General features: G+C 46.4%; 1 protein-coding gene across 1 annotated transcript in view; it reads left to right on the top strand.

Annotated features, from left to right (window-relative positions):
* Positions 1-24890, top strand: part of emilin1b (elastin microfibril interfacer 1b) — a 46048-nt gene that overhangs the window by 3771 nt on the left and 17387 nt on the right. Inside the window, exons 3-8 of the mRNA XM_030048687.1 lie at positions 11845-11970; positions 14445-14752; positions 15288-15532; positions 17103-17297; positions 18455-19259; positions 19380-19504. Coding sequence (XP_029904547.1) covers positions 11845-11970; positions 14445-14752; positions 15288-15532; positions 17103-17297; positions 18455-19259; positions 19380-19504 — 1804 coding nt within the window. The remainder of the gene's footprint in view (positions 1-11844; positions 11971-14444; positions 14753-15287; positions 15533-17102; positions 17298-18454; positions 19260-19379; positions 19505-24890) is intronic.

Genomic DNA, 24890 nt, shown 5'->3' with positions numbered 1-24890 from the left:
AGCACTTTGGGGGCGGGGCTTCTGGACATGCAGCCGCGTTGAAAAGCAGCGTCATCGGCGTATGTAATTACTGATGCCTGTGTTGTTACCATAGCAACCTGTGCAGAGAGGTCGGTGAAGTCTGGAAACTCAAATGTGATGTGATAACCTGCTAATAACAGACAGTAGGTCCTGAAGATCTGCTCTGACAGACAGATCTGATCTGATCTGATCTGATCTGATCTGATCTGATCTGATCTGATCTGACCTGATCTGATCTGATCTGACCTGATCTGATCTGCTCTGCTCTGATCTGCTCTGATCTGATCTGCTCTGATCTGATCTGATCTGCTCTGATCTGATCTGATCTGATCTGATCTGATCTGCTCTGATCTGCTCTGCTCTGATCTGCTCTGCTCTGCTCTGATCTGATCTGCTCTGATCTGATCTGATCTGATCTGCTCTGATCTGATCTGATCTGATCTGATCTGATCTGCTCTGATCTGCTCTGCTCTGATCTGCTCTGCTCTGCTCTGATCTGATCTGCTCTGATCTGATCTGATCTGATCTGCTCTGATCTGATCTGATCTGATCTGCTCTGCTCTGCTCTGATCTGATCTGCTCTGATCTGATCTGATCTGCTCTGATCTGATCTGATCTGCTCTGATCTGATCTGATCTGCTCTGATCTGATCTGATCTGCTCTGATCTGATCTGATCTGCTCTGATCTGATCTGATGTGATCTGATCTCGTCACGCCGTCTGTCTCCACGCCAGAGGCTGTGATGATCCCGCTTCACGCTGCTGCTCTGACGACAGCATGAGCTTGAAAACATGAGTTCAAATTCACGTTCAAAACACGAGTCAAAGCCGTAAACTCAGCCGGCTCAGCTCAGTGAAGCTCCACGTGGAACAAATACAACAAAATAAATTATTCAGAAAAGTCAGCCTCTGTGTTCATGATGGTGAGCAGAGGCCACGCCCCCAGGAAGCAGCGATGCTGGTGATGCTGGTGATGCTGCGTCTGCGGAGACACGAGCACCGGGAGGCGAGGCGCGCCGCTGCAACTTCCAGTGTTGCCATGACGACGACACAGAGAGACTGTCACTGCATTAGCATGACAACACTGCAGAAACACAAAGAGCTGTGTGATTTACACTTCCTGTCAGCCTGAGCTTCAAAGCTACGACACACACACACACACACACACACACACACTCACTCTGCAGGGAAGAGCCTTTGTGTTTTACATTGTGCTTTTTAGTGTGTGGGTTGTATTGTGTGGTTTTAGTGTTTTGTTGGGGTGTGTGTGTGTGTGTGTTTTCTTGCAGTGTGTGTTTTGTGGGTTTTTATTGAGTGTGTTAACAGTGTGGGTGGAAGTGTCTGTGTGACCTCCTCTGCAGCGCCTCAGGCTCTTTTTAACGACTTAATGTGATTTGTGTGTGGAATGTGTGTATGAATGTTTAGTATTCATGTGGTTGGTGTGTGTGTGTGTGTGCTTCCTGTTCCACCCGGTTGGTGTCTGTGGAAGCTTGTCATTCCTCTCAGAGGCAGGAGCCACACTCTGTCTCTCCCTGTGTGTTCACAGTTTAGCTCGGCCCTTCAGTCCCCACACGGCCGAGCTTCATTCAAACCCACAGGACTTTATTGTAAACTCTAGTGCAGACAAACAAAATGTGCTGCTGACTTCCAGGCAAAATGATGCACAAGACATGCAGATCTTTTCTATGTGTTGTGATTCTGCAGCCATAAAACAACGGCATCTTGGCTTTGAATGTTTCCCTCAGCATCAGAGTGATGAAGCTTCAGCGGGGGTGGGGTGGGGTGGGTGGGTAAAGAGTTGAAGGGTCCATGATGAGCTCCCAGGGGTCTTTGCAGCGGGGCGCACACTGCAGGAGTTTTAAAATCCAAACTGTTTTTGAAATCGTGTTGCATCAGGCACATCAGGATAAGCTTCCCAGATGTCCGTCTCTAATCTCAAACATTCCTCAGTTCACTTCAAGCAACAAAGTACAGTTTGTTCAGACATTTGGACACAATGACAAAACATTAATAGATTAAACAATACACATTTCAACAACGTTTACATCATTCAGTCATTCATTTTTCAAACCGCTTGTCCTCGTTAGGGTGGCAGGGCGAGGTGGAGTCTGTCAGGCAGGGGCACACCTGGACAGGTCTCCGGCCCATCACAGGACAGACAGACAGACAGACAGACAGGGACATTCACAGACACAGTCACTCCTGGGGCCCTGATGTTTGGCTTAGGTCAGGCCGACCCCAGGCCCATACCAGATTTCTCCTTTGATTGTCAGGAGGAGTGAATTTGGATTAAATTGGCCCAAAAGTCCTGTGGTCTGATCCCGGCTTAAGGTGTTTCCTGCTGGGAAAACAGCAAACAGTTTAAATGAATTTTTACGACCTGAAGCAGAAGACTGAATGCTCAGCAGGTTAACAGTCCACACAGTCAGTGGGTCAGAGCTGAGCTGCTGAGTCAGAGCTGAAGGACAAACAGAAGCACAAACTAGAACTGGCTGACAGATGATTGGCTGAGGAGCAGGTGCTCAGCAGTGGTTCTGAAACTTTTTTCAATAATGTACCCTGTTGGATATATATATTTAAAAGGTACAGTACAGGCCAAAAGTTTGGACACACCTTCTCATTCAATGCATTTTCTTTATTTTCATGACTATTTACATTGTAGGTTGTCACTAAAGGCATCAAAACTATGAATGAACACATGTGGAGTTATGTACTTAACAAAAAAAGGTGAAATAACTGAAAACATGTTTTATATTCTAGTTTCTTCAAAATAGCCACCCTTTGCTCTGATTACTGCTTTGCACACTCTTGGCATTCTCTCCATGAGCTTCAAGAGGTAGTCACCTGAAATGGTTTTTACTTCACAGGTGTGCCTTATCAGGGTTAATTAGTGGAATTTCTTGCTTTGTCAATGGGGTTGGGACCATCAGTTGTGTTGTGCAGAAGTCAGGTTACTACACAGCCAACAGCCCAATTGGACAACTGTTAAAATTCATATTATGGCAAGAACCAATCAGCTAACTAAAGAAAAACGAGTGGCCATCATTACTTTAAGAAATGAAGGTCAGTCAGTCCGGAAAATTGCAAAAACTTTAAATGTGTCCCCAAGTGGAGTCGCAAAAACCATCAAGCGCTACAACGAAACTAGCACACATGAGGACCGACCCAGGAAAGGAAGACCAAGAGTCTCCTCTGCTTCTGAGGACAAGTTCATCTGAGTCACCAGCCTCAGAAATCGCAAGTTAACAGCAGCTCAGATCAGAGAGCAGATAAATGCCACACAGAGTTCTAGCAGCGGACCCATCTCTAGAACAACTGTTAAGAGGAGACTGTGCCAATCAGGCCTTCATGGTCAAATAGCTGCTAGGAAACCACTGCTAAGGAGAGGCAACAAGCAGAAGAGATTTGTTTGGGCCAAGAAACACAAGGAATGGACATTAGACCAGTGGAAATCTGTGCTTTGGTCTGATGAGTCCAAATTTGAGATCTTTGGTTCCAACCGCCGTGTCTTTGTGAGACGCAGAAAAGGTGAACGGATGGATTCCACATGCCTGGTTCCCACTGTGAAGCATGGAGGAGGAGGTGTGATGGTGTGGGGGTGTTTTGCTGGTGACACTGTTGGGGATTTATTCAAAATTGAAGGCACACTGAACCAGCATGGCTACCACAGCATCCTGCAGCGACATGCCATCCCATCCGGTTTGTGTTTAGTTGGACCATCATTTATTTTTCAACAGGACAATGACCCCAAACACACCTCCAGGCTGTGTAAGGGCTATTTGACCAAGAAGGAGAGTGATGGAGTGCTGCGGCAGATGACCTGGCCTCCACAATCACCGGACCTGAACCCAATCCAGATGGTTTGGGGTGAGCTGGACCGCAGATTAAAGGCAAAGGGGCCAACAAGTGCTAAACACCTCTGGGAACTCCTTCAAGACTGTTGGAAAACCATTTCAGGTGACTACCTCTTGAAGCTCATGGAGAGAATGCCAAGAGTGTGCAAAGCAATAATCAGAGCAAAGGGTGGCTATTTTGAAGAAACTAGAATATAAAACATGTTTTCAGTTATTTCACCTTTTTTTGTTAAGTACATAACTCCACATGTGTTCATTCATAGTTTTGATGCCTTCAGTTAGAATCTACAATGTAAATAGTCATGAAAATAAAGAAAACGCATTGAATGAGAAGGTGTGTCCAAACTTTTGGCCTGTACTGTATATATATAAAAGGTATTAAAAAAAAAGGTGGATTTGTTTGGTCTCGTCTTCCCGCTCAGAGCGAACAAACATCCTCGCTCCACGAGGATGCAGATTGAAACCACCAACACACACATCTGACACCTTCAGGAACCCAGAGGGAGAACTGAAGAGAACATGTGATTTATCAGACTCACATTTACATTTGTATTGAATTAATTATAGCATATGCTCATTATTTTAGTAAGTATGCATGACTAATATTTTTTAGATTCAAAATCACATGTACCTCCTGCAGTACTCCAGTGTACCACTAGGGGTGCATAGACCTCCATTTGAGAGCCACAGGTGCAGAGGTGTGCAGTTCGATGCTACAGCGGTGGGGCCCCTCCCCTGGGCCCCACCCCTGCAGCTGGACAGATAACGTCAGCTCAGTCACTTTGCCGCCAGGTGAGCGCCTGCAGGCGGGTTCCCTCACCCTCACACCGGCCACAGGAGTGAGGCTCTTGCTTTATCTGCCCTTCATCTGAGGCCCCGGGTGTCCAATCAGGAGCCAGGCTCCACATGGCCACGGGACCACAAGCTCCACCCCTCCAGAGTCTGATCCACCAACATGATGTCAGACCTGAAATCAACCCAAACTCCACCACCTGACAGCCTGTTTCAAGGTGTTTCATGGTGTTTCAAGGTGTTTCATGGTGTTTCATTGTATTTCAAGGTGTTTCATGGTCTTTCATGGTGTTTCAAGGTGTTTCATGGTGTTTCATGGTGTTTCAAGGTGTTTCAAGGTGTTTCATGGTGTTTGATGGTGTTTGATGGTGTTTGATGGTGTTTGATGGTGTTTCAAGGTGTTTCAAGGTGTTTGATGGTGTTTCAAGGTGTTTGATGGTGTTTGATGGTGTTTGATGGTGTTTCAAAGTGTTTCATGGTGTTTCATGGTGTTTCATGGTGTTTCAAGGTGTTTCATGGTGTTTCAAGGTGTTTCATGGTGTTTCATGATGTTTCATGATGTTTCATGGTGTTTCATGGTGTTTCAAGGTGTTTCAAGGTGTTTCAAGGTGTTTCATGGTGTTTGATGGTGTTTCAGGGTGTTTTATGGTGTTTGATGGTGTTTCAAGGTGTTTCATGGTGTTTCATGGTGTTTCATGGTGTTTCATGGTGTTTCATGGTGTTGATGTCCAGTTTCACAAAAGTCTCTGCCTGCAGTGAAATGGCTGCTATGGGGGCCAACATCATCACACAGGAATCAAATGTGGCTCATTGAATCCACAAGAGTCTCAGCTTTCCAGTCAAAGCCAACTGATGCAGCTCCAAGACTGTTTAGGCCCCAGTCTGCACAAACTGGTGGGCGTGTCTGCAAAGGGGAGAGCCGTGGCTGCCCAGAGAACCCATTTTCATTCACACATCTGGAGGTCAGAGGTCAAGGGACCTGCTGGAGACAGACATGACAGATTTTCCCTCGACAACACTTAGCCGCCCTCTTGACAGCCCAGCGTGAAACGACTGAACCAATGGATTCCTGAGGTCGTCTAGTTTCATCTGATACTCTCATATTCATATGATATCTTTGATACGCTTGTTATTTTCCTGTTTGAACTGAAAAGTAGAGATAGTGTGTGTGTGTGTGTGTGTGTGTGTGTGTGTGTTGGGACAGGGAGGGGTTGTTTGACAGTTGTTATTCATCTGGTTTTCCACATATTGTTACTGAAGTATGAGACTGAGATTTCATCATCTTGTGTGTGTGTGTGTGTGTGTGTGTGTGTGTGTGTGTGTGTGTTCATTTCACCCTCTTAACAAAATTCCCTTCATTAGTTTTGATTTAAAATTTCTGGAAGGGTTGTTTTTCTTGTATTTGTTTTATTATTTTTTCCAAACAATATTTTGTTGTGACTTTATGGCAATTTAACTTTAAATAATGTAAATATTCATAATAATTCTACACAGTTTAGTTGATTTGCAGCAGCTGCATTACTTCCTGTGCAGTAGGAAGCACTGAGTGTCAGATTAGATTAGATTAGAATAGATTAGATTAGATTATCTTAGCATTAGATTATAACTTGAACTTCCAGTTTCCCACTTCTTCTTCTTCTTCTTCTTCTTCTTCTTCTTCTTCTTCTTCTTCTTCTTCTTCTTCTTCTTCTTCTTCAGTTTTGAGCCACAAACTCAAATGTGTGAAGAAGTGTTCCAAGATATGTCTGGCCACTCTGCTCAGTTCTATTTCTATGTCAGTAACACAGAGAGATGTGGCTGTGCTCTGTTTAGATGATGTCATCTGAGGGAGGGAACCACATACCACTTAACACACACACACACACACACACACACACACACACACACACACACACACACACACACACAGGAGCCCTTGTTATTCTTCTGGGCCTCTCTTACCTCATCACAGACTTCCTGTTGCAGTGAAACCTGAAGGGATTCTTCTTCTTCTGCTTCTGCCTTTCTTCTTCTTCCTTTTCATCATCATCTTTATCTTCTTCTTCTCCTTCATCTTCATCTTCTTCTTCCTCATCATTATCATCATTTTCTTCTTCTACTTCTGTTTCTTTGTCTTCTTCTACCTGAGTTTCTGGCAGATTTTGTGGGAATGAGCTGAGTAGAATTCAGTTGGATGCTGATCTGTTGTTGTACAGAGGGACTGGCCAGGACCATGAGGAGCTCAGTCTCTGACGGGTTGACCTGAAGGTGGCGCTCCTTCATCCACACAGAGATATCAGTGAGACCGTGGGGTCGTGTGGCTGGAGCAACAGGAGGAGCTGGGTATCATCAGCATGAGAGTGGCATGAGAAGCCATGTGAGCAGATGACTGCACCGAGAGAGGAGGTGTGTATTGAAAAGAGAAGGGGACCAAGCACTGAGCCTTGAGGAACCCCTTAACCTCCCCTCTCCATGACACTCTGAAGGATCTCCCTGAGCGGCAGGACTCAAACTGGCGGAGGGCAGATCCTGAGGAGCTCAGCGAGCACAGAGAGGAGGATCTGCTGGTTAACTGTCAGAGACAGCAGATAGTTCTTCTTCTTCTTCTTCTTCTTCTTCTTCTGCTTTTCCTTGAATGAAGAGGAGTGAAGCAGAAGAACATTCACTTAGTGCAGCTTCAATGCAGAGTATAGAAGAAACAGAAGGGCTGCCCCTTCTCCTCTGCAGCAAAAACTAACCTGCTGCTCCTGAAGCTCAGAGGCTCCAAACCAAATACAAATGTTTGTCATCTGGTGGCCCCACCCCCAGGTGGCCCCACCCCCTGTGGTCCCGCCCCCATGTTGTCCCCACCTCCACCCCTCCACCCCCTGGTCCTGCCTTATTTCTGTCCCAGGGACTGACACCACGCCATTTCTGCCACATCCAACCAATTTCTGTGCGTGCGTCTGTCCAAGTGTGTGTTAGGGTGTGTGTGTGTGTGTGTGTGTGTGCGTGTGTGTGGGGGGGGGATTCCTTGTAAGCCAAGTCACATTTTCCTGCACACACACACATACACACACACACGCACACACACACACGCACATAAACACACACACATAGACACACACACACACACACACACACTCGTACACACACACACACACACACAGCGGCCTGCCCTGGCGGTCGTACAGCTGTGATGTCATCAGCAGCAGAAACTTTTTCTTCAAACGCCCAAAAGCCCCAAATCAACTTTGTTTCTCATGTTCTCATCTACACACACACACACACACACACACTCACACACACACACACACACACACACGTGGCATGTCACGTGTATTTTCACATACATGTTATTAGCCCTGAAACAGTTTTTAAATTTGATCATATTAGATATCAGATTTTATTGTGGACAGAACCACAAACCAACAAGTGAGGAAAACTTATTGTTTTGATATGTGTGTATGTGTGTGTGTGTGTGCGTGTGCATGTGCGTGCGTGTGTAGTCAGGTGTGTGTCCACTCTGTTCATGGACACAGTGGCTGTGAGTGTGTGTGTGTGTGTGTGTGTGTGTGTGTGTGTGTGTGTGTGTGGGATGTTGGTCAGGGTCAAAAGTCTTGTGTTATTCTGCTATGTGACCTCTGACCCCAGGTTTGTGAGGTCAAATGAGGCCAAACCTTTCCTCAGTCAGCTGTTTCCAGTGTGTGTGTATGTGTGTGTGTGTGTGTGTGTGTGTGTGTGTGTGTGTGTGTGTGTGTGTGTGCGTGCGTGTGTGTGTTAGGGTGTGAGGGGGGATTCGGGGTCCTGATGATCATTACATGGGGTCCTGATAGTAATGATTTGTTAATTATATCAAACAATTTGTTTATCTGGACCAAGTTGCTTGTTAATCCAGATCAAATTATATGTTAATCCAGACCAGACACAATTTGTTAATCTGCCTCAAACAATATGTTTATCTAAAAAGATAAAAAGATTATATGTTTATCCAGACCAAACAATTTCTTTATCCAGATCAAATGATCTGTTACCCCGTTTTCAGTGATTTGTTAATCCTGATTAAAAAGATATGCTAATCCAGATCAAACAGTTTGTTAATCCAGATAAAATGATATGTTAATCCAGTTAACACAGATCATGGTCCAAAATGTCCACTGACAGGGGAGCAGTTTCATCAGGGCTGAAAGTCATGCTGAAGTTAGTCATCACACACACACACACACACACACAGAGATGACATCAGCAGCATGTGGTGATCATCACTCCACAGCGACAGTGAAGCTTTTGTCCAACACACAACAGATTCAAACTATGTAACACACACACACACATACACATACACACACACACACACACACATTGACCTTGTTGACCTTATTTCTCGTAGACTTGAAGCATGCACCTGTGTGGATTACAGACTGCCCTGTATCTCCTAATTCCTTGTAGAAAAAGTTATTTCAGTCAAAGAACAGGCGTTTCTGACATATTTCATATTTCATCATTGTGGGCTGTGAAGTGAAAGACTGTCCCAGAAGCTGCCAAATAAAGAGTGTTGGAGCCGTCGGCTTGTCACCAACACAAACAGGACTCTATTCTGCCTAAATCACTTACGCATATTGGATTAAAATAAAAATGATCTGAATGTGAGACTCATGAACTTCCAGCCAAACAGAAGCGGTCCAGAGATCTACTTCCCACCGAGACCGAGGTGTGGACAAGTGACAGGACAGGGCTGACATCTGCTGTCACCACGTCCCACCAACGTCCCATCAATGTCCCATCAATGTCCCACCAACGTCCCACCAACGTCCCACCAACGTCCAACCAACGCCCCACCAACGTCCCACCAACGTCCCACCAACGTCCCACCAATGCCCCACCAACGTCCCACCAACGTCCCACCAACGTCCAACCAACGTCCCACCAACGTCCCACCAACGTCCCACCAACGCCCCACCAACGTCCAACCAACGTCCCACCAACGTCCCACCAACGTCTCACCAACGTCCCACCAACGTCCAACCAACGTCCCACCAACGTCCCACCAACGTCCAACCAACGTCTCACCAACGTCCCACCAACGTCCAACCAACGTCCCACCAACGTCCAACCAACGTCAAACCAACGTCCCACCAACGTCTCACCAACGTCTCACCAACGTCCCACCAACATCCAACCAACGTCCAACCAACGTCCCACCAACGTCTCACCAACGTCCCACCAACGTCCAACCAACATCCAACCAACGTCAAACCAACGTCCCACCAACGTCAAACCAACGTCCCACCAACGTCCAACCAACGTCCCACCAACGTCAAACCAACGTCCCACCAACGTGCTACCAACGTCCCACCAACGTCCAACCAACGTCCCACCAACGTCCCACCAATGTCAAACCAACATCCAACCAACGTCCAACCAACGTCCAACCAACGTCCCACCAACGTCCCACCAACGTCCCACCAACGTCAAACCAAAGTCCAACCAACGTCCCACCAACGTCCCACCAACATCCAACCAATGCCCACCAACGTCCCACCAACGTCCCACCAACGTCCAACCAACGTCCAACCAACGTCCAACCAACGTCCCACCAACGTCCCACCAACGTCCCACCAATGTCAAACCAACATCCAACCAACGTCCAACCAACGTCCAACCAACGTCCCACCAACGTCCCACCAACGTCCCACCAACGTCCCACCAACGTCCAACCAACGTCCCACCAACGTCCCACCAACGTCCAACCAACATCCCGCCAACGTCCCACCAACGTCCCACCAACGTCCAAACATTCCACCAACACTGAGCAGGCAGGTTCTGAAACAGCCGCCTCTCCTCTGCGGCTCCAGATGTGATGTCCTGCTGCCGCCGAGGCCGGCTGGGTCTCCTTGGTCTCCTCCGGTCTCTGCTGGTCCTCGGTGGGACTGTCCCGCCCAGTTTCCAGCTGCTGAGGGCCCAGAGGATCCCCACGGGCCAGACAGGGCTGACCCAGCTCTGAGGCGGAGCTAAGGCTGGTGGGCGTGGCTTACCCGGCGGTGGGCGGGGCGGTGGTTAACTTCCAGATTGATGACCTGTGAACTCAGGCTGATTGGCCGCTGTCATACTTACAGTGTTGCCAGGAGACGGCAGGAATTTATGGCTCTGTGATTGGCTAATCTGACCACAGTGTTTTTTAGTAGAAATACAGCTGCATTTTTTTTTTAAATTTAGTTGGAATACTTAAGTTTTGAAGAAATGCTTTACAGCGTTCAGATATTCACATTTGCAGGAAAGCACTGAGTTTTTTCTCAGAGTATGCTGATGCATCTGCACGTGGTTCAGCTGTGCAGAGAAAACAGCTGCGTTTCCCTGAGTGGAACCAAAGTGACGGCTGATCGACCTCTGAGCAGAGTGACGCCGAGTGTGCTGGCAGTCCGAGCTTTCCTGAGGAGAAGCTGCTCACAGCGGGACGTGGAGACGGAAACACTCCTGCTCGGCTTCACCCCGAACAAATCTGGGTTCTGATGGGGTTTTGTTTTCACCAGTGACTTGACCATTGAAGCTGCTGCAGACAGAGATATTATTTTCACTCTTCTGAGTGTGTGTGTGTGTGTGTGTGCGTGTGTGTGTGTGTGTGTGTGTGTGTGTGTCCAAGACTGTTCTTGCAAAACCCTGAGCCTGTCAGCCACATTTTTTGTGCACACTTATGCCTGAACCCTGAAGAAAGTCTTCCACTCTCTCTCCATTCACCGTCTGCCTTGCTTGACCACTCCCTCTCTCTCTCTCTCTCTCTCTCTCTCTCTCTCTCTCTCTCTCTCCCTGTTGTTTTGGTGGCCCCTCGCTGTGGTTCACACTTTTCTAATTTCAGATAACAGAGTATGAAAGACATGACTGTACATGGTGGTTTGATGCAACATGTGTTTGAAACTGATCCACTGATGTTGGATCTGACATGGGATCAGTTACCCAGCGTCCCCTCGGGGATCATAAAGCATTTCTGACTCTGATTCTGGAAATGTCAAATGAGCATTTAGTCCAATATGAATAAAATAATAATAATAATAAAAAAATTGCTCACAAAATATTTTCACTCTAAATTTTGCTTTGCAGTCCTGTAGGCGGCTCAGCTCAGTTTGAGTTATGGGAGGAAAACTCTGAGTAACACGGCCTTGCTTGTGTGTGTGTGTGTGTGTGTGTGTGTGTGTGTGCGTGTGTGTGTGTGTGTGTGTGGACAGGAACTGGTGTGCGTTCGTGGTGACAAAGACGGTTAGCTGTGTGGTCGAGGATGGGATGGAGACGTACGTGAAGCCGGAGTACCACCCCTGCTCCTGGGGCAGCACACAGTGTACCCGCGTGGTGTCGTGAGTACACACACACACACACACACACACACGCGCGCATGCACACGCACACACACGCATGCACACGCACACACACACACACACACACACGCGCGTGCACTTGCACACACACACGCACACACACACACACACACACACATGCATGCACACGCACACACACACACACACACACACACGCACACACACGCACACACACACACACACACACACAGATTTATGTCCCTACAAAATTAGCAATACCTAGACCACGCCTGCACACACACACACACACACACACACACACACACACACACACACACGCACACACACACGCATGCACACATACGCGCGCAACAGACTTTTATCATTTTCTCAGAAATGTGACTCAGATGCAATGAAATGTTTTCTTCTGTCCTGTTTCCACTTTCTTCTCCTCCTCCTCCTCCTCTTTTTCTTCTCCGCTTCTTCCTCTGTTTCTTCTCCCCCTGCTCTGTTTCTTTTCCTCCTCTTCCTCTGTTTCTTCTCCTCCTCTTCCTCTTTCTTCCCCTCTTCCTGTTTCTTCTCCTTTTTTCTCTCCTATCAGACCTTGAATCCTTGTTCCCTTCTTCTTTGAACTTCTCCTCTTTCCTCTCCAGACATTCCTGTCCTTCCTCTTCCCTCCTCCCTGCCCTTTCATTTCCCTCTGTCCTTCTCTCTTCTCTTTCTTGTCTCTTTTCCTCTCCTCTCTTCTCTGTCTTGTCCTTTCCTTTCCTCTCTCTCCTCTCTTCTCTTTTTTCCTCTCCTCATTTCCTGTCCAGATGAGCTCGGAGCTCAGATTCCTGGGAAAACCCAGAACCTTCTGCTCTGCCTGCCAGTTTCTGCTCTGCTCTTCTTTTCCTCTCACTTCTTTTCTTTTTTCTCTTGCTTTCTTTTCTTTTCTCTTCTTTTCTTTTCTTTTCTCTTATTTCCTCATCTTTTTCTTTTCTTTTCTTTCCTTTTATCTCCTCTTCCCTTGTTTTTTGTTCTCCTGTTTTCTACTGTTTTGTCTTAATTTCTTTTTTCTTTTCTTCTCTCGCTTCTTTCACTTTTTCTTCTTTTTCTCCTATCTTTTTTCTTTTCTCTTGTTTAATTTTCTTTCTTTTCTTTTCTCATTTTCTTTTCTTTCTTCCTTTCTTTCTTTCCTTTTCTCTTCTCTTCACCTCTTTTCTTTTACCCTATTTTCCCTTGGGGATCAGTAAAGTATTTCTGATTCTGATTTTCTCTTGTCTTCTTTTCTTTTCTTTTCTTCTTTTCTCTTCCTTTCCTTTCCTTTCCTTTCCTTTCCTTTCTTTTCTTTTCTCTTCCTTTCTGTTCTCTTCATTTCTTTCTTTCCTTTCTTTTCCTCTGGATGCTGTGTCTGTCCTGCTGTTTGGTTTCTCGTATCTCTGTCTCAGATCAGCTGTCAAACAGAAACTTCATCTGGTTCAGTTTCATGACACTTAAACTCTGAGTTTCCTTTTCATTTTTCCTCAAGTCATTTCAAACATAAGACATTTCTCTGTACTGTAAAACAGTTCAAACATAAGACATTTCTCCGTACTGTGAAATAGTTCAAACATAAGACATTTCTCCGTACAGTAAAACAGTGTCATACATGTTCTGTATCTGCTCCCCTGAAGCTGCATCACCTCTACATCACATCACCACCTCCTTTTCCAAACCACCAAAAATAGTTATGGAAATCCAGCAGTGGGTCTCTGACTGACAGCAGCCACTTTGATGCCTCTGGTGCTGCAGTGCAGAGATAATCCACACACACACCTGTAGTAACACCCCTGGAGTGGCATAACACACCTGTGGTAACATACCTGTAGTGAGATAACACACCTGTAGTAACATACCTGTAGTGAGATAACACACCTGTGGTAACACACCTGTACTAACACACCTGAAGTAACACACCTGTAGTAACACACCTGTAGTGACATAACACACCTGTAGTAACACACCTGTAGTAACACACCTGTAGTAACACACCTGTAGTGACATAACACACCTGTAGTAACATAACACACCTGTAGTAACACACCTGTAGTGACATAACACACCTGTAGTGACATAACACACCTGTAGTAACACACCTGTAGTGACATAACACACCTGTAGTAACATACCTGTAGTAACACACCTGTAGTGACATAACACACCTGTAGTAACACACCTGTAGTGACATAACACACCTGTAGTAACACACCTGTAGTGACATAACACACCTGTAGTAACACACCTGTAGTGACATACCTGTAGGCACACCTGCAGTGAAGGGGGTGGGGGGTTGTGTTTTATTTAATGGTCTGTTACCTGTCTCGGGTAATAATTACTGCTATAATCATTTTCTGGAGGTTTAATTTGCCGGGCTCAGACTGACTCCAGCTGATTAAACATTAGTTAGTTAGTTAGTTGGTACATCTGAGGAGAACGGGACGTTAAAAAACATGTCTCACTGATGTTTGGTAACTGCTTTAATGTGTTTCCAGGTACCACACCTACATGAGGCCCAGGTACAAGGTGGCCTATAAGATGGTGACAGAGATGGAGTGGAAGTGTTGCCATGGTTACAGTGGAGAAGACTGCAATGATGGACCAACTGGTGGTTCAGGGACCCAGATTTCCACCACAAGGCCTCGACCACGGCCAGGACAGGGCGGTGGCAGCAGCGGGACAGGCAATGGGCAGGGCGGCGGCAGCAGCGGGACGGGCTACGGGCAGGGCGGCGGCAGCAGCGGGACGGGCTACGGGCAGGGCGGCGGCAGCAGCAGACCTGGACAGAGTGGAGGAGACAGTGGTGGGTGTAGTCAGACCATTTTTGGAAACTTGACATCACTGTATAAAATTACCTATAGTGACCTCTAGGATAATCACAGCCTCATGAAACTAGAAGGCAAGGCCGTTCAGAGGATGTCTGATTTTCCAATTAGATTGGCAATTTCCAAAAAAGAGGAGAATTCAAAAAACAAAAATCACAATAAATCATAATATCGAATCTCATTATATATTGATAGTAGTATTGTGATAGTATTGAATTGGGAGATAAGCAAATCGTCCCCGCCCTACTGAATAATGAACACAACCCATCATAGTTGGCGGTCCATAGTTTACAGTCGTATTTCCATGAATATGACTGTATAACTATGAATACACTCAGCATTCATTCACATTAGTTGTAGGAGGACATTTTTCATTATACAACATGAACAGCTGCAGATGAATCCTGCTGCCTGCACAGACCAAGAACATACAACAGTACATTCTTCACTTTGAGGAGAAAAAAAAAGGCTTTGTTTGAGAAGTTAACTGTACTCTCCTCTGTGGCTCTCCAGGGCGAGGGGACAGTGAGAGGGTGAGGCAGCTGGAGGAGAAGATCCAGGGCCTGAACAAGAACCTCCATGACATGCAGACCACCCTGAGGACCATGAGCGAACGCTTCCAGGAGGAGATGAACAAACCAGGCTCCAACAGCGGCGGCACCGGCGGAAGGAACCCTGCTGATGCGGCTCAGCCGGAGATTAAAGAGACAATCCACAGCATTCAGACCAAGCTGGACCAGCTGGACAACCGCACACAGGTGAGTCAGGTGTAGAGCTCATACCTGGAAGACAGAGCGAGACAGCACTCAATAAACAATACACATAATCTGGACACTTGTGTCCCTGTGGGAGGCACGGCCATTTGTCCCCTTGTGGTTTGTAGCTCATAGAGTCCAGTCTGCTTCCTGTTCTCTCTGCAACTCTGCCTGCAGAGTTGTACCACCTGTTTTTCAAATCCACAAATCTACAAGACTGATTTCATTTCAAGGTGAATCAACCACAGTCTACAGTTTAAACCTTAAATTCATATTTTACCTAATTTATCGATTTATTTAAGTAGTGATATTTGTTCATTCATGTATTTATTCATTGTATTTGGCCTAACAAATGCTGTCTCCTGATATTCTACCTTCACATTTAGAGGAAACGGTGCGCATGTCTATCTTTCCCAATCTTTCCCAACAGCTTGGGAACATATCTGGACCTTTTTGGCTCTGATAAAAAGGGTTCACATAATTACCTTGAGGTCCAATAATCTGCTTGACATTTGTGTAGACTGTACCTGGACCCCTGTTTCTGACAGTGTAGATGATGATCGCCACCAGCCGGCTCAGCGGGTCATCTGCATCAGAACTGACACGTGTCTTTCTTTTATCTGGACTTTTAATTATTCAAGCAAAACTAAGCAAGCACCATCGTCTTTCCCAGTAACACATTCCTTCAGTTCCACACCTGAAGCTTTCTGGTGGAGTTTCAGGAGCACACCTTGACTTTTAACCTCCTGTAAATACCCACCGAACCCTCTCCTGCCTTGGACTTTTACGTTCTGTGCCAGATCCCACACTACCTTGCCTCATGAATTCACGTTCAAAATGATTAACTCTGTAGCATCACTGGAGGTCCACCTGAAGTCCAAACAAACAAACAAACAAACAAACAAACAAAAATAATAACTGCCTCACAGCAAGGTGCTATAGACTAAACCATCACTTAGGCAATAGTTAAGCAAGAGATGGAAATCCCAACTGAATCCTGGTCCAAACCAGAGCATAGCAAACGTTTAAATACCAACAATATTTTAAGGGGAGCAACTTTGAACTCTCCCCCTTAAGGATCCCCCACCCTTAATGAACCCACAGTGTCTGGTCACTCAGAGAGAAAGCGACCGCAGCGACACGAGAAAAAAGGAAAAATCACAAGTAACAAATATCAGTGACCGGCTGCACAGACAAGCGCCTGAACCTGGTTAAAGAAAACCTGCTTGTTTCATTTCTTATGAATTAATCCGCCCTGTATCTGGACCAGGTGGTATGACTAAAGGCCTTTGCACACCAAGTCTGTATTTAGGGCCCGAGCCTCCCAGGGGAGAGGGCCCTATTGTTATTTTTGTTTGAAATTATCAGACTTTTTAAAATAAATACAACCTCATGTTGTGTAAGTCACGTTTACACACCTCCGACACTTTCATCCGTCGTCAAAGTCTTCAGAGCAGGTTTGATTTTCTGTGACCAGGATCTGCTCTGTGTGTCGTCGTGTTTTGAGGATCTGCACCTCCAGCTGACAGAAACTGACATCATATTTATGCATGTTTTACGTTTCACCGCCCAGGCTCATGACAAGACGCTGGTCAGCATCAACAACCACCTGGTGAACGGGAAAGGGAACGAGCTGGAGGGAGGGCTGAGCGGAGGTGGCGGTGGCGGCGGCGGCGGCAGCAGCAGCGGCGGGAGGCTCAACACCCTGAAGGAGGAGATCCTGAAGGAGCTGGAGAGGAGGGTGTCTCTTTCCTGCTCCTCCTGCCAGGTGATCTACTTCACTTTATTTTTACAGTGTTCATATTGGTTGTTTTATTGGGCCTATAATCCAGGGTGATAAACATGAAGGGTACAGTCTGTGTTCAGCAGGCGAGGGCATAACTCACCTTGAGTAGGCAAACTGAAGATTTTAATCAATGATATTAACTTTTCTACAATTTGTCTGCAGTGCCGGCTCTGCATATGTTGGCACCCTAGGCGAAATTACTCCCCCACCCTTCTTCTTCAGCTCCAGCAATGAGTTTTTTTCTCAAAAGCCTCAAATCTTCTAGGTTTATCCTGTATTCAAGCTAGAGTGAAGAGGATATATGTCATTTAAACTTCACAAACTTCGGAATCCATTGATACCAGGTATTCCATGTCAGGTTGTCTGCAAGGCGGCTAAATATCGCCTCAAAGTTAGGCACAATTTTGGCAAACAAAAAACTATATTCAATTTTTCTTATCTTCAGACATATATAGGCCTATGTAGGAGATGTTTCTTTTACCTGCTTGACAGTTTCGGCTGTATCTCCAGCCTTCCTCCGTCATGTGATGTGCCGCTGACGTGTCATTTATCAGCTGGTCGGCCCGACAGACAGCTGTCAAAATCTGTCTGTCTGGCCGGCCGAGCGCCCCCGTCACCCCCACACTGCTGCTGCAGGAGGGAATCCCAGGTGTGCGAGAGGGTGTATGCCCCCTCGTCCCGGTTGATGGTGTCGCTCGCACGTTTCCTGATTTTGATGGACTCTTTAATCTGTCACTTGAATTTATTATTAAACTCCGCCAGCTGCTAGTACACCCAAAAGACCAAATAGAAAAAAAGTGCAACGTAATATATGAAATACCATGTAAATCAGGGCCACTCAGCAAAATTCAGCTGTGTCCAAACTAAACATGTCTGTCCTGTTTTGGACGTGTAAACAATAATTTTGTCTCAGGCGACATGACGAGTCTAAAAATGAATGAAACGCAGAAAACAGCTCCATTTCCATCCAAGACCAAACCTCACGGAATAAAAGACTGTCCTGCAATGATCAATGATGAAATGATCAAGTTACAATAAAATGAGGTTTCGTTCCCAAAATGTGAACAGAATGGGCAGCAGTAATGATGTGAGGAAGTCGTTGAATCAATGAACCAATCACATCATTGTGTGTTCCCCAGGTGGGCGTGGAGGACCTGCGCAGACAGCAGCAGGAGGACCGCGAGAGGATCCGTGCTCTGGAGAAGCAGCTGAGCACCATGGACGCGCGGTACCGGCAGAGCCTGGACGGGCTACGGCGGGAGGTGGTCCGCCTGCAGGGCTGCTGCGACACCGTCAACGACCTCAAAAACCGCATCACCAACGCCGAGCACAAGATCACCTCAGCCTCTGAAAACTTCGATGTCATCCAGAACCGTCTGGACAAGGAGCTTGGAGGAGGAGGAGGGGGCAGGACCGACAACAACGGGAACGGAGGATTCGGACGAGGCTCCGGCGGGATAGGAGGTGGCAGTCAGGACGTGGTTGTGACAGAGGACCGGCTGGACGGCCGGCTGAGGGACCTGGAACGGCGCGTCAACAACACCGTGCAGCGGACCGAGGAGAGCTGCTCGTACATGGAGAACGACCTGAAGGACTACTTCCACAGGGAGCTGGGCGACCTGAGGACGGTGTTCCTGGACCGATTTGACGACCAGGCCTACCGCATCGCAGACGTGGAGCTGGACGTGGGGCTCGTGAAGGACAGGGTGACCGATCAGGACAAGAGACTAGCCAGGGTGGAGAACACCACATCCCTCCTGACCAGGAGGATGGAGGAGTGTGGATGTGGAGGAGGAGGAGGAGGGGGAGGAGAAGGAAGAGGAGGAGATGAAACAGGAGGACGGGAAGATGGAGGAGAACAGCCGGGAGCAACAGGAGGAAGAACAGAAGTCAGTACAGGAGATGGAGAAAGTGGAGGAAGAGGAGGAACCATAGGAGGAGGTAGTGGAGGGAGAGGAGGAACCATAGGAGGAGGAAGAGGAGGAACCATAGGAGGAGGAAGTGGAGGAAGAGGAGGAACCATAGGAGGAGGAGGAACAGGAGGACATTTACCAGGGACAGGAGGGGAGACAGACGACACCACAGAGAAGTCTCTGGAGTGGAGGGTCGTCGCCAACGAAGACCAGATTCATCGATTCAACACACGACTCAAAGACCTCTCGGTGTCAGGAGACTCTCTTCTGGACAAGGTAAGAATCTCGCCCACAGAAATGTCTTAAATCATGTCATTAAGGGAGCTGAGCTCCTCCTGCTCCCCTGTAGCTCCACCTGCAGGCACACAGTTTGTGTTTTACTTCATTAAGCAGCTGCTTTATAGCCAACCTGCACTTCAGTTTGCATTTAGTCCATCAGCTGCCAGGAGAGGACACACCGCTGCTGCTTCCACCTGAGCTGAGAGCTGCCAGCTGGTGATCAGATCAGGACAGGTGTTCGTGACAGGTAGAAACAGGGCCAGTGCAACAGAGCGCAGTGGGGAGTCTTTGGAAAAAGTAAAGTTTAACAAAACTTCTACTTATACCAAATTGCATCAAGCTGGTGCCCAGTTGTGGAGTTTGGTACTGGTTTCTGGGTAATTCAGACACATCACATCTGTGAAATGGTACAAAATGGGCCAATAAGATATTTTTTGGTGGGAAAATGAATTTGCACCAATGCAGGTCATAATGGTGCGGGAACCCTTTGAGATGGAGTGTGTTTATGGAAGAGGCTAACAGATATGTAAGAAAGTATGGGGCTGTCCCGAATACCTTATTTTGGACTTTGAATGTTCAGCAACAATTACTCGATGGAATTTGAAGTTTGACTAAGGTTTAAGGTCTAAATTATCTTCCCGGTGTTTTTCCGCCCTGCAACAATTTCTCCAGTTTCTCATTTGGCTTCATGTCCTGGTGAGAATGGCTTGAAGAATTTTGGTTTTGAAAAGTTAAAAGTAAAAAATGGATTGTATTTCTAATACCCTAAGCCTAACGCCAAAACATCAGACCTTCTGTTTGATGAAGAATGAACTCTCTGCCACTTCACGCTGAACCAGGGCGCCGTGCTGCAACCGTTACACAGGGGAGGTTTTGTATATTTTGTGATATGAATGTTGTTCTAGAAAGTGAATTCTACGATGGAATTCTACGTACTTTATTGCAGAGACTGTGAAATTTCCACATGGCTCTTTGAGAAAGATTTCTTAATTTAAGAAATAATAAGGAAAGCATAAAATTCAGTTTCAGTTTTATACAGTGTAGAAGAGGTCGCTGTGTGTGAGGCCCTGCTGGGAGCACAGACCCTCAGTCTGTATCTTGTTTTGTTCATTCATTCATTCATTCACTCACATCAGCCAGAGCACCGCTGCCATCCCAGCGAGGCGAACGGGGCGTGACGGTAAGCCGCCCCTGCTGGATGGGAGAAAAACATGTCTGTATAAAAAGCCTCAGAGGTGGATACCCAGCAAACAGGCCTGCACTGGCCCTGTATGGGCCCACTTAGGGCAGCCGTAAGGGCCCCCAGTGGGCTGCCCGCGCAGGTCCCCTGAGAATTTGCTCATTGGCAAAACGTTGGCCCGTCAGTGCTGGTCCCGCATTGGCAGCCCACATTAACCCCTAAGGAAGCCTGCACTGGCCCTGTATGGGCCCACTTAGGGCAGCCGTAAGGGCCCCCAGTGGGCTGCCTGCGCAGGCCCCCTGAGAATTTGCTCATTGGCAAAACGTTGGCCCATCAGTGCTGGTCCCGCATGGGCAGCCCACATTAACCCCTAAGGAAGCCTGCACTGGCCCTGTATGGGCCCACTTAGGGCAGTCGTAAGGGCCCCCAGTGGGCTGCCCGCGCAGGCCCCCTGAGAATTTGCTCATTGGCAAAACGTTGGCCCCTCAGTGCTGGTCCCGCATGGGCAGCCCTCATTAACCCCTAAGGAAGCCTGCACTGGCCCTGTATGGGCCCACTTAGGGCAGTCGTAAGGGCCCCCAGTGGGCTGCCCGCGCAGGCCCCCTGAGAATTTGCTCATTGGCAAAACGTTGGCCCCTCAGTGCTGGTCCCGCATGGGCAGCCCTCATTAACCCCTAAGGAAGCCTGCACTGGCCCTGTATGGGCCCACTTAGGGCTGGCTACAGGGCGCACAGCAGGCAGCCTTTACCTAGCCTTCAGGAAGCCCTCACTGCCCTCACTAGGCCCACACTGATTTTGCAGTTAAATTAATCTACAACAATAAATCAGTTCCACACATAAATGTATCTCAGCTACTAGTGTAGTTTCCTTTGGGAGTTCCATACATCTAAAATGGATGCGATCATTGATATATATGCATTGTCAAAAATGTACAATAGTCAAAAGGATTCAAATCAATTCATTTATTAAATACAAACACATTACACTGAATGAAAAATGTTCTCCTCTGCACATTACAGCCTTATTCATTTAAGACATCATCACGTTCAAGTTCAAGTTTGATTTGTCACATGCCTGATGTACAAGTACAGTCGCAGTGAAATGCAACGGTGAGAACTCCAGCACTGTGCAAGTAAAATGGATAAAAAAGAAATAAAAATAGAAAGAATATATATAAACTCCTATATACAATATACAATTACAATTATGAACATAAGTGTGCATTAGTAATAAATAGAAGTAAGAAAGGAAATAGAAAATGAATGGATGGATGGGAACGTGAAGGCACTGACCCACATCCATTTGAGCTGCCAATACAATGAAGAGAAACTCACTCCAACGGAGGTCCAGGGTCAGCATGACACCATGAACCAAGTGGCAGAACCTGATGCCCGGTACTGGGATTCAGGAACTGTCCGACTTGATCCAGCCCTTCCCCTCCAGTCTTTGCGTGTTGCTATCTATCAGTAGTGTATTGTGTAGTGTAACAGTTGCAGTTGCAGTCCGTTCGGGAGTGGGGGTGAGAGTGTCAGACAGCAGGGGGTAGTAAGGTGAATATGTAGAGACTTACATACTGTTGGTGACCCCCTAACTCTTCCTACTAAACATGGTCAACGGAACATCAGAGGAACTGCAGTCAAAATTCAAATATGAATGATTCAAATTCAGTTACTAGTGGCACATTTTTCAGCCCATACTTCAAACAAAAAAAAAGCAAAAACTGCAAAAACTCTGACCTCTGATGCTGAAAATATATTCTTGTGTGCTGCTAACATGTCCATACTTCTGTTGAGGTGATGTGTTGATTGGCAAAGCTCACTCTTCCCCCAAGGTCTCTTGGGTAGTCAGCCGACGATGGTAGCGCTCCATTCGTCCACCCACTGTCTCTTGAATTCCGTAGCCACACCTTAATCTCATCCTCAACTTCAAAATCCTGAGGACTTGGCTGGAGGGAGCATTTTCTTACAGCCTCTGAAACATAAAAGTAAAGGGGCCTATATAAAATACTGTGAGTAGTAAGCAGTATCTATATGCCATATGCAGGGTTTCCTCTAGGATTTTTGACCCCCCCCCCCCCCCCCCCCCCCCCCCCCCACCACCCCCCACCCACCACTGAACAATATATTAAATTATTATTATTTTCTTTTTAAATGTAAATTACTTATCAAACAGACCTAACAATTCAGCTACCAATGAATAAGCAGTAGTATGCATGTGATAACAGAGATTGAAAAATAAGCCGAAGTGATACCTCTTCTCTGAATAGACAAGCTAAGCCAGTGTGCTGCTGTAAGCCAGTGAAAATAGCGCGGAGTGGGAACTCTTTGCTTTGTTACATCTATGTCAGTGCGCTGCTGTAGCTGGAAAGTTTCTTTGCTGTTGGACTGGTACGGTGCCGGTGCAGTTGTTGTAATGTTTTTTTTCTTGGTGGTGCAGGTACAGGTGAAACCACTGGAGGGGTTGTGCCTCCCAGATTTGCTTCCCTCCATGTGATTTTCTCCAGACATGCGTCCATATTCCACACAAAATAGCATTTCATTCAAATTATGTCAAATTCGGTGATATTCCGCGTTAAAAAATAGATTGCCTTTTATTTGGCAAATTTCGTGATCACGGAAATTATAGGCTCTACAATGTTAACATTAACGATAACATTAGGGTCGTTTTCACAGGCTTGACCAAAAAATTGGATTAAATTTAATCTTGCCCAGGTACCTTTCTCTTGCCCTTTTCTCTCCCTCTGCGAGCGCACAGCAGTAATAATCAAACAGGCGGGTGATGACTAAAGTTAATTGCAGTGTAATGTAACATTTCATGATATTTAAATTATCATTTCAAACTGATTATGAGTATATTTGCACAAATAAAGGCTACATAGCCTAGATCTGTGTATATATATCCATTTAAAATTGTTTTAACATCTGGAAGAAAAAAAAATCATCATTCCGAAGGTGTGGCGGCTCGCCACGATGAATTAGGCTACATGTAGCGGAAACCCTGTGAGAAACAGGATAATAAGGACCACTAACCCAGGGGTGTCCAATCCTGTGCCATGGAGGGCCGAGAGGCTGCAGGTTTTCATTCCAACCAAGACCTCCACCAGAGGCCTGTACCATAAAGCTGGATTAACATAGCCGGGCTTTCTCTTACTTATCTGGCTTCACTTAACCAGACATCCGCACTCCAGATTTTCGGTACCATAAAGCCGGCTATCAACTAATTCAACCCAGGCTTTTCCAATCTAGATCTGTGTGCGCTCACATAAAAAGGGCGGTGTTTGCTGCATGCGACCAATCGCAGACATGGAAAAATCTACCCGAGCCGCATACCTTACAACGGCGGAGCAGACATCAATAATCCAGGCAAAAAGCAACACAGTTGCAGTAGCCAAAAGACGCAAGGAATGCTGGCAAAAATCGCCGACTGTGTCAATGCGTAAATTAGTGCGATTATAATATTACTTCCCCACCATGACGGCACGAGTCGATCTGACTACAGTAACATTTGTGTGTTCAGTAAATGAATGTGTCTCCCACTCAGCCGTACACTCCTGCAGAGGAACTGGCCCTCTCTCATAGTGAGGGGCGACCCTCGCTGGGCCGCTGCCTTCAGTTTGAGTTTCGTCAGAATCGTCACTTTGATTCAACTGGTTTTGATATTTCATTTTATGAACCATCTGACGCCTCGTGTTTATTCTGCTGGTTAAAATATTATTTCACTGTCACTTAAAGACTGTGAAACATTTGACACCAACTCTCATGTGGACTTTTCAGGGCAGACACCCTAAATACTAAATATGAGCAAACTAATGGAAATCTAAAGGAGACCAGAGGCTGCCGTGTATTTTATCAGACTTTTATTTAACCCTCTGAATTAAATTCTCCTCATTTATTTTCAAAAACATTTTTTTAAATAAAAAATATTACATCAGTCTACAAGATAAATTATTGGTTGGGCAGTGCGGAGTCATAAGTTAAAAAAAATACAAGAAGAATTGTAAAATGTATTAATTTGAATTTTATAAAAGAAGAAGAAAGGGAAAATGGGCAGGCCATTTTCCAAGAGAGCTGACTGGTCAGCAGGTGGGGCTTTTCTACCTGCTGAGCTCTTATCCTGAACTTAGCCTGCTCCGGAGCAGGTTAGGTGTTCAGCATACGTTACCACGGCAACGTAGCCCGATAAAAAGTAAGCCACCTTTATGGT

This window comes from Myripristis murdjan, chromosome 3 (assembly GCF_902150065.1).
Source record: "Myripristis murdjan chromosome 3, fMyrMur1.1, whole genome shotgun sequence".
Classification (NCBI taxonomy): domain Eukaryota; kingdom Metazoa; phylum Chordata; class Actinopteri; order Holocentriformes; family Holocentridae; genus Myripristis; species Myripristis murdjan.
Note: the sequence above shows the minus strand (reverse complement) of the source record. Positions and strands in the feature narration are given on the sequence as shown.